This window comes from Diachasma alloeum, unplaced genomic scaffold (assembly GCF_001412515.2).
Source record: "Diachasma alloeum isolate Michigan unplaced genomic scaffold, Dall2.0 Dall_scaffold_00440, whole genome shotgun sequence".
Lineage (NCBI taxonomy): Eukaryota > Metazoa > Arthropoda > Insecta > Hymenoptera > Braconidae > Diachasma > Diachasma alloeum.
In genome coordinates this window covers 326,222-336,975 of record NW_021680579.1, presented here as the reverse complement: position 1 = coordinate 336,975, position 10,754 = coordinate 326,222, and the positions used below count along the sequence as shown (strand labels likewise).

Here is a 10,754-nt window from a genome sequence, read left to right as displayed (position 1 = left end):
TCTGCAAACTCTCAGGTAATTCATTCCAGACATCTACAATGCTCTACGACGCAAACATGAGTAGAAATTTTTTGGGAAGTACGGAAATGTCTCGACTGCTCATCCCCTTGAGACATTTCAGGGTGCAGAAAATGTCCAGAGATCGATGTAGACTGACATTCTGATTTTCCATGTACCAGGTCCTTAAACTTTTCACGTTTTCCAAAGCACAAACGAATGGTATCGGTTCATGGTTGTGATGGGGATTCGAACGTCTTGGAATTTCCAAGTCTGATAATTTTGGACAATCCAAATCTTCCAAATTGATCAATGATTTAGAATTTCCTAGGATATCTTGAAACCACAGTTTTTTCTGTACTCCTTTCACGTAGAGGTTAGTTGCATTTTTAGCGATATCCTCAACAACTTGTGGAACCTTAGAGTACTGTGTTTCACCAGCTCCCCAGAGTATACCATGTAAGTTATTCATGAGTCATATGTTGGAACGTTTGGATTTAGTTGATAATTTATTCCATGAATAGGGTGGTTTGAAGAGAGTACACTCAACACACTGTGGATCGTTGGTATAGGCAATTGCCAGCTCTTTAACGACGAACGTATTTCCATCACTTTGAAATCTCTGAATGTCCAAAATCACTTCCATCTTTAGGTTCCACTGTTCAGAGCACGACTGATTGCTCTCGACGAAAGAGATTTTTTCACGGCATTCGATTTCATCATTACGCGCAATACTCTCAACTGTATGTCAACAATTTCTAGAACTGTTCACGTTCAAAAGTACTGCGTAGTGGTGCGGAAGATGAGCTGGGTGGGGGAGACTTGTTTCGGATTGGTTAGTGAAAGAGAACGAGGTGGGAATTGGGATATTTAGCGCATGCTCATGATATTGAAAATGAATAACAGCAGCAGAGAATTACTTGAAACCTCGCCAATTCGTTTTATGAATTACGTCATAACTTGCAATACATGACTGAGATGCGCAAATCGTCTCAATGTATTCTAGAACATTCCCCAGCCATTGATATGAAGCCTTTTCACTGGGAGCCCATCAGTCTTCATTATGGATCACTTGAACCCAGGCAAAGTGAAATGACTGTGTGCACTCCCACCATTTTTGGTGGACTACGACGACATTGTCATCAGACATTATGGTGATAATCCACCACAAACGGCATGGAATTGTCTCCACGATTTTCTCGCATTGAAGAAGAATTTGGAAGTTGTGAAAAGTATTCGCATTGGACCAAAAAGCGAACATAACCTAACTTCTGATGAAGTTAATTTGCTAACCTCAATAGCACCATACGTCTGCGAATACGATGAAATCATCATAAATCACTACGGCATTAATCCATCGCAAACGGCATGAGATTTTCTACAAGATTTCCTGGAATTGCAAGGAAATTATAAAATTGTTAAATTTCGTCATAACTTGGATATGGACGAAGGTGAGGCGGAAGAAGAGAAAGAAAAACCAGTCGCTAGTACTTCACCGAAGAGCGACGCAGAGATCCCTCGTGCTGAAGAACATCTGGAAGAGGAACCAGTACCCAGTACTTCGAGGGTTAATAATGGAGATGAACGTGCTTCTGCGGTAAAACGTTCCCACTGTGAGGAGAGCAGCTAACAACGACATCATCATCCATACAAACGTAATAAGTTTAAGAGATTTTGATTTTGATTTTCATTCAATAAAAAATGCAGATATACATGTAATGTACACAAAAATTTATTATATCAAAAAAATATTACATGGAAAAAATAAAATATCATTGATAACCATAATTGTTCATGTTGAAATCATGTTTTTCACTCCCCCACTGATTGGATGATACTCCACTATACGATCATGTAAGATTAGGCAATAAGCTGCAGTTTGAGCGGGAAAATTACGATCAGACTCGAATTCAAGACGAATATCAACTGGTCCGGGCTTCAAGTACTCATTTTGCTTTGAACAATCAGTGACAATGAGAAAATCTGTCTTACTCAATAATGGCTCGGCCTCTTTGCCATAGTAAGAGCTTTGGAAATTCGAATACATGTCATAGAGTAATGCGTACTGATTATGACGAATGTCAATGTTCAGGCTACCATAGGGATAACTTTGAGAATTGAGGAAGAGCTTTATGTCGAGGATATTACAATGATCGAAATGACTGGCATTTTTATTGGTTTGAGTTTTGCGTTTCGTTTGGAATCCTGCGATGATATAACGAGGTTTCTCCAGTTGAGTTGAGCATTTCACCACCCAGACGTGTTTAGAGGTCGCTGGCAGAAGTGGATACTCGTACGTCTCCTAGGCTCGAAAACTGATGGGAATTGGTGCATCCTTGGTTCAGCAGATTGATTTTCTTGGAATCAGCTACCCTGATGTAGAGAACCATCCACTCTACTTTATCCAGTGAGAGTCTGAATGCTTCAGCAGCAGCTTCTCCTGCCGGTGCTTGGATGACTGCATTCATGTCGGTATTTCCTCGTATCAGGATTAGTTCATGTTTTGCATTCACAATGATCCTTTCATCATCCTCAGCAAAACCCAATAACATACTTAAAGGTATAGAGATATCAAAATAGCCATTCGCATCGATAATTGCTGATTCATTGTCCTTGACTACCCAACCAGCATTTTCCAGAAGAGCAGCTTGATCGGGAGTTTGCGACACGTAATTCTTCATCAGTGTCATGTTGCCAACATTTTTGTTTCTATCAATCACAATGGCGTTCAATTCATAGCGGATCTCCTCACATAAATGGAGAATAGCACAATTCACTAATCTCGTGTGCTCTACAGCTCCTCCATCCGCTTTCGTCAAGCGTCCGTGTACATGCAGTGAACTCTTACTCGGCAGCAGGCACAAATCTTGATGCTGGACGCGATGCGAATTTCATCGTTGTTGTTGAACGTTGCCGATGCAAAAGGCTGATGTGCATGAATCTCGTAATGGGCAATAGATTCGTCGAAGACGATGGGCTTTTGAATTTTCAGGATCTCCTCCATGGCTTACGATGGTAGATGATAATGCAACAACAGAGGAGACTATGGATTTTCCTTTTCACTCTCTTCTTCTTCTCCTTTTTTCTGAATTTTGAGACTCAAACTCTTGAGGAATTTTAGGTTCTGGGGTGTTAACGCCTTGAGAGGTCGTCGATGACTGCTTCGAATGGGCAATGGTGATTCACTTTTATAACGACCTCCGGATTTGGTATTGAAAACGATGCCCATATTAGGCTTTGATGTGCAATCTTATTGTTAATTTCAGAGAAGAGGTTATAACCTCTTCTCTGAAATTCACCAATTGACCTTCTGGATCGACAATTCTCACTTGGAGATGATCTATTGCCTGCACGGCGATCGGAAGATAAATGATGTTTGATGGCACCTCAATGATCTTATATCCTGGTGGAACAGTTGGGAAGAACTCATGGACAGTGTGTACTGGCTGTTCAATGATGTACCTTCCAGTGGTGATGTTGCACTCGACTCGCAGAGAATTCACCTTGAGAATCGTCACTGGTGAGTCAAATTCATGACTGATATGGGGCGGGAGAATACCGTGTGTGAAGCCCAATAACCGCCCAATCGAATCTTCTGGATCAAAATTTATCGGGTGATTGCACTTGATTATACTCTTCATAGTGTTATTGTTGGGCTTAAGGCAGATATTTATGTTATATTCAGCGACCTTCTCATCTAAGAAATTCTCAATATCTTCAATTTCGTAGGTCTTTGTAGGTATTTCAATAACTCTATCGTCCACATAAAATTTGTTATTCCCGGTGTCAATATAGGGAATGGAATTGAAGGTTAATAGTTCAGCCAATCCCAGAGTATAATTCTTCAATGGTGATAATTCAATTGGAGGAAAGTAATGAGCCTCCAACACCGAAGAGGTGCCTGCTAATGTCAATGTAAAGAGTCACTCATCGCAGCTGATATCTAACTGATGCTTATAGAGTAACGTATTGAGGTTTTATATCATTTCTCCATTGAGAAATTTCAGACATAAATGTCCATACACCACCGTATCATAATCTTGATAGCATTTATGATTGTACTTGACAATGCTACCAACACCGAAGTAATCCGTCAGGTCTTGAGGTGGTCGAAGATTACCAAAACTATCAAAATAGATAATTTCATTCCCTCGTATCTTGTATGCGACCCAATGCGTTCCAGACCCGTCCTTGTCATCAAAATTGACAATAGCCGATTCATATTTGCGTGGACCTGACTCGGGCATTTCATTCCTCATGTATACGCCACGAAAATGTGGGATTCTCATAACCTTGACGTATTTCATCAAGTCGGCATCGGTGAGAGCTCGGTGTGGTAGTTTTATGCGTTTTTTAAATGGAGACCGAAGCCCTTCTTGTAGGATTTCAAGTACAATCCTTGGCCCAATGCAATGGACTCCATTGTCTCATTATGTCTCATACTCTCCTGAAGAGCTTTCTTAGCTGCACTAGCGTCATTGATGGCTCTTGCAATTCCTGCTGCACCACCAGCTAGAGCTCCGGTGGCACTCAAGCCCGCAAACAGCGGTATCAATAAGGGTATTATACCTCCAATTTTGGCGGGTACAGGTAGAATGCGAGGCAATAGCACCTGCTTTTTACCACTAATCCTTGTTACTACGGCGCGTGCGCCTTCCAGCGCCGTTTTGATGGCGTCGGTTCCTGGACGCATAGATGTTTTGGCAGCTTGTGAAATTTGTCGCAGGGACACTTTTTTCTTTTTTCCACATCGACTATTACCTTTCCCTCTCTTCTTCCTAACTCCTTTGCTTTGTTTTATTCCCATGTCTAGGGAGGTTTTTACTTTCATGTCGTTAGCTATACCCCAAGCGGCAGCTTTCTTACGAAGACCTGGGTCTTTCGATAAGACTCATTTCCAGGCTTTTTCCGTGAGAATTTTATCTGCTTCGTGTCCTGCAGTGAGGTTATCTCCATTTTTCGAGTAGGCTATGTCGTGTTCTTTGCAGGCGGCGTCAAGTGGATTAATGCCAGGGTCACCCGGTTTCAATCGCTTCTGTAGTTTTGTACCAGGGCCACAATACTGGTAGCCCGGTATATGCAATTCCACAGGGAGTTTATTGATGAGACTCTTCACTAACCCTTCACCTTGACGTCCTTTCTTACATTTATACACTTTCATGGCTATAGAAGGATTGACTAGTGATGAGTTCAACACCATGTATTTATAGATCAGCGACTGAACTGGTAGTAGATACTGAGTAAGCATGATGATGCTCGAGCATTAACGACCATCGAATCGAAAATCTATAAATGACAGATATTCATCATCCTGCAGTCAGTCATCAACCATGCGCTTCAAAGAGCAAAACACTAAACTACCAATAATGAACTTTGAGGAGTTGACGCGAAAAACGAAGACTAGGGAGAGACGTCATGGGCCTCCCCTATATTATCAAATACTGTGCGTGCAGTCATCTGTGGACCCGCAAATTGTGGAAAAAGAAACGCTCTATTAGCGCTCATAGTCCACCCCAATGGTTTGAGATTTGAGAATATCTACGTGTACTCAAAATCTCTCCATCAACCCAAGTACCAGTTACTCAAACGTCTGCTCTTCGCTGTTAGGGGTATAGGAGATTTCGCCATCAGCGAGCATGAGGAATTCATCAAGCCAGAGGATGCCCGACAAAATTCCATCATGATTTTCGATGATGTGGCCTGCGAGAAACAGGATAATATGCGAGCATTCTTCTGCATGGGACGACATAAGGATGTCGACACGTACCCAAACATCTCGTGCGGGACAACACCAATCCCCTAATACTCTTCGCTACGCTAAGACGACATGAATCTGAGGCACATTTATGAGGATCATGTTAATACTGATATGTCATTTGTTGAGTTCAAGGACTTATGTGCCAAGTATTGGAATGAGGGCAAATACAGTTTCATGGCGATTGATAAAGACAGTGAAATTGATGAGGGCAGATATCGAAAAGGATTCAATATTTTCCCGAAGAGATAGATACGCTCCATTCACAGAGACTGAGAGTAGTTGTTGGCCGAACGCACAACTGTCAACATGCAGAGCGAAAATTTCAAGAAGGAGACGCATATCTTGCGGAATATTGCTCAGGCGAGTAATGCCATTCGCCGCAAGCATAAAATGATAAAATTGTGTAGGGAGACCACTGAGAAAGCTATGAGTGAAGTGCTCAAACCAGTGATAACTCCTCTTGAAAAATTGGTAGATCAGTCGGTAATGAAGGAATAGTCACATAAGAAGGACGAAGAGAACAAAATATTCGCTACTCTGACACGGATGAAGGAGGAGAAGGATGACGATTTTGATGATTCTTCTGAATATCAAACTCTGGTAGATCTCCCATTGAACGTAGAAGAAGCACATTCAAGCACTCCAATGAAGAAAATATCGCCAATAAAAGTCACGACTCCAACTGATTGTATTTCATCAACTAAGCTGCAATCTCCTATAGCCTCACTGAAGCTTCTTCAAACATATTTGGATCGTTATAATGCATAGCGTGAAGATAGTGATTTGGATAAGGAATTTGGTGTTCGTTACCTGAAAAGCGGTATGAAGATTGGTGATTCATTGGTCACGTTCCATGGAGATTCAATGACCCTCAAGGGTGATGAATATACATTGACTCCAGGTTTAATCGAATTGATTTTTAAGACATCCCCAACATGAGTCTCATAACCGAAACCGATAACCATACCTGCGGTGATATCATACGGAGTACGCATGCACATCGAATGTACTACACACCAAATGGAGCTCTTCGAAAAAGTAACATGATGAAATATCGTTTCATTATTGAAGGGCTCATCAAATCTAAGAAAACTGGAATGGCTCTCCCTCATCATATGATTGCTTCAGCGAAACCTAGGAGAATTGACTATGTGTACTGGGACGATCCTAATGAGCTGGTGGATAGACTTCGACTGCTTATGGCATCACAGTCAGCCGAAAATATGAGTCATACCAATGAAATTATGTCAATAATCGAGGAATTACGTGAAGCTGATATTATTTATTGAGCTGTAGTCGCAATAATCCCATCATTTGAAACATGAGTGTCGACGTGTTCGGACGCCAGTTGGGCACTGGTGCTGTGAGAACTATCGGTAGCCGAGGTCCTCCAGGTGAAGGATTCAAGGTCACGCCTAATGGACACTACGATATGGATCATCGGAGATTATATAATTTGGCGGATCCTGAAGAAGAGAATGACGCTACATCTTTGAAGATATTGTACAGTATGTTGAAGGAGGAGCTTTGTCTCATATATAATGTGACTGGATCCATGGATGGTAGACTTGATGGGATTGAAACGATGATTGACTCATTTCGAGCGAATTTCCTGGAGACTATGAGACGAAGAGGTCTTAGTGAGGAGGAAGTACAAGAATGTTTGAAGAGTCATTCTGAGACCATTCAACGTCTAAACGAGGAGCTGACAATACTAAAAGATTCACTGATAAACGAGCAATTAGAGAGAATAAGAAAAGACCAAGCGACTAACCAGAATTTGGTGCTATGCAATTCTTAAATAATTGGTGATCTGGGTAGATGTCTAATTGCACTGGAGAATGGACGATAAAAATGCGAGAGTAGTGGAGGAGCTCCATAGACCTGCTCGCAGGAATTATGCTCGTCGACGTGTTGAAGTTCGCGGGGTGGATGAGACATGGCAGGCAGATCTTGTGGACATGAGTGCCTATGCTCGTGAGAATGGAGGTTACAAATACCTCCTAACAGTTATCGATATCTTCTCGAAATATGCCTGGGCTGTGCCGACCAAGACGAGGAATGGGAAGGATGTGAGCAGTGCTATGGCCTCCATACTTGAACAGGGTCGTGTACCACAGAAGCGGCATGTGGACAGAGGCAAAGAGTTTTACAATAGCGAATTCAAAAAGCTCATGCAAGATTATGGGATTACCATGTACTCAACCTTTAGTAATCTCAAAGCATCAATCAGTGAGCGATTCAACCGCACACTAAAAGAGAAGATATGGAAACAGTTCAGCTTACAAGGAACATATGAGTGGATTCCTATAGTGAAGAGTCTCGTTCAGTCCTATAATGACACCAAACATTGCACCATCCGGGTGAAACCTAAAGATGTCACTGCTGCTCATGAGAAGTACTTGTTACGTCATGTCTATGAAAAACTCAAAACTCCTGGCACAAAGAAAATCAAGTGCAAGGTTGGAGATATGGTGCGCATCAGCAAGTACAAGAACATATTCGAGAAACGATATACACCCAACTGGACGACGGAAATATTCACGATAAGTGAAGTTGTAAACACCAATCCTGTGACCTACAAGTCAAACTCATTGCTCGATTGCTTTTTCAATTCTGTATTGAGGTCAATGTACGGTTTCAGCCATGGCGCCTGATGGAATTCCAGTACTCGGTGAATTTTCGTCAATTTTAGCCCCACATTCAGACATTGCTTGAGATTCTTATAGTGAATCACATAGTTTTTCTTAGAAAGCAATGTCGTCATTAATTTCGAGATTTTCTTATTTGGGGGAACGAAATGTTCCGGGCAAAGTGGTAAATCCTTATGGGTCTCAAAGAACTCCTTGGGATACTCCAAGGCGACCTCAAACATGTAGTCTTTGCTCGAATCATCTGCAATTGTATGGATATCAACGATTGATGGATTAACCCACTGGAATGAGCCATAAAGCAAGTACTGGGACATGGCTGCTCCGTACAAGCTGTTCACATCGAAGGACATCACATAAGAAGTCTCTTTGTTGGGGTCGAATTTTTCACCCATGTACTTATTTTGGCACAAGCGTACCGATTGGAGCATTGAGCCACCCCTCATCGAATCCTCTTCTCAATGAATAAGTGCATTTCAATGTCTATGAGAAGCTCAAGGTTGACACCAGTGGATTTCAGCATAGCATCAAATGCTAATCCTGGTGTCGTGTAGTAATGAAGGGAATCGAGTTTGTAGACCGAAGAACAAGTACGTCTGAAATTTTGGAAGATGTCCGCCAAAAGCACGACATCTGTTGCCAGGTAGTGGTCGGAGTATTCACCCAAAGATGTGATGCCAAAAACATCCCAAACTCTCTGCGCATGCGCATAATCCTCAGCAGAGACACTCTCATCATTCAATTTTGAATAGAATTTCTGGATGGGAGGCAATTGAGGGTCATTGAGTTTCTCCCAAGAGTCCACGTACTCGTATGCGAAAACTCCTTTCCTAGTCAAAAGCTGAAATTTCTCCACATCGTCATGGTAGTATTTTTGAGTAATGGATTTGTCAGAATCATTGAGGTAGGATGCCAATTTCTCCAAACTACTCGCCATGAACCGCAACGAGTCAATGAACCGAAATCGAACCTCAGTCTCATCAACGTGTTTCGTGAAGGAGATGTACTTTTCCTTATTGAGAGGAAGCTTGTTGGAAATCCTGTCAGCTGACAGGTCCCTCACACTAACGCACGCAAGGCTCATCCATTCTCTCCCCACTCACGCACACCTGACGCGCTCACCTCAGATGACCGGGGGTTGTTAATTCGGACACCTGAGGCGCCACGTCCTGGACAGCTCCTTATTACCATATGATCTATATTAAATTAGGTCATGTGACCATCGAATTAGGGCACGTGGCACCTGTCAGCCCGTGTCTCTCTCTCATTCGTTTCCGGGATCTAGTTAGAGACACTTCTCTTAGTGTACTGCTCATCTCTAGTGACTCGGACTAACTCATTGTGTCAGCTCAATTATTATTAATTCAAGGAATTAGTCGGCTCATTATTTACGGTCTGCTCAGTGACTCTATTTATTGTGACAGTGTAAATAACTATAAATATTGAACAATTATATGGTGTTTTGTGAAATCAAGTGCACGTGTTCCGCTCATTTCTTGGTTCTACTGATCCCACTCCCCGTAATCCGACTCCAACTCATCTATCCGCACAATTAATTCCCCGATCCAGGCATCTCATCAAACAAAGCTGATCTACTGAACCTGGAAATTGTATTGCAAGAGACTTGATGAGAAAATGAGGCGTAGCCGGAGAGGTTACGAAAAACTACTGGGATCGTGTGAGAGTTCTTGCAGTTGACATTACATCGCGGGTATGCTGGACCGCGATACTTGCCCGTGAAGTGGCAGTGATTGCGGGGTTTCTTATCAGTTGGACTGAAGGGTTTCTCGCAAATGTGACAAACTGGAGCATTAGCAAAGTTCCAAGCTTGCTGAGGTGTGAGAGGCTCCATCGGTACGTTTGTCTTCAAACAGGTATCGACCTCATGAGCTATTCTTAGCAATTCATCTAAGAACCATTCGATACAATCGGGCTGATTATTCTTCGCGACCTTGGAAGTATTTACATCCAAGCGCAGTACAAACTATGCAGTTCGGATAAACACGTTCCAAGGTTACATTCCATTGGTCGTAAACGATTCTTGAAACAGTTTACATCGCAATCTGCGAAGTATCGACGTTTAAGCGCAGTACAAACTACGTAATTTGCGCACCCGCGTCCCAAGGTTGCATTCCATTAGGTGTAAACAAATCTTGGAACTGTTTACGTCGCGATCCTAGAAATGTTGACGTATTATTATGGGAAAATATATGCCTGCATTTCTTTCAATTTGCTTTCATCCTTGGAAAATCAAAAATTAGTACCACACAAAAATCGCGATGCGTTATTCAAAAATCAGAATGCAGCATTAGGAAATCAGAAAGCAGCATTCAGAAATCACAATGTAC

At 42.1% G+C, this 10,754-nt stretch overlaps 1 protein-coding gene across 1 annotated transcript; it reads right to left on the bottom strand.

Moving 5' to 3' along the window:
- Positions 1 to 1,489: 1,489 nt before the first annotated feature.
- On the bottom strand, positions 1,490 to 3,001 carry LOC107042301. Its single transcript, XM_015263299.1, has 4 exons — positions 2,846 to 3,001; positions 2,370 to 2,741; positions 1,894 to 2,299; positions 1,490 to 1,623 (listed from the first exon to the last, which is right to left on the bottom strand). The coding sequence occupies exons 1-4, from the start codon at positions 2,999 to 3,001 to the stop codon at positions 1,490 to 1,492; spliced, it is 1,068 nt and encodes a 355-aa protein (XP_015118785.1).
- Between the last annotated feature and the right edge of the window lie 7,753 nt (positions 3,002 to 10,754).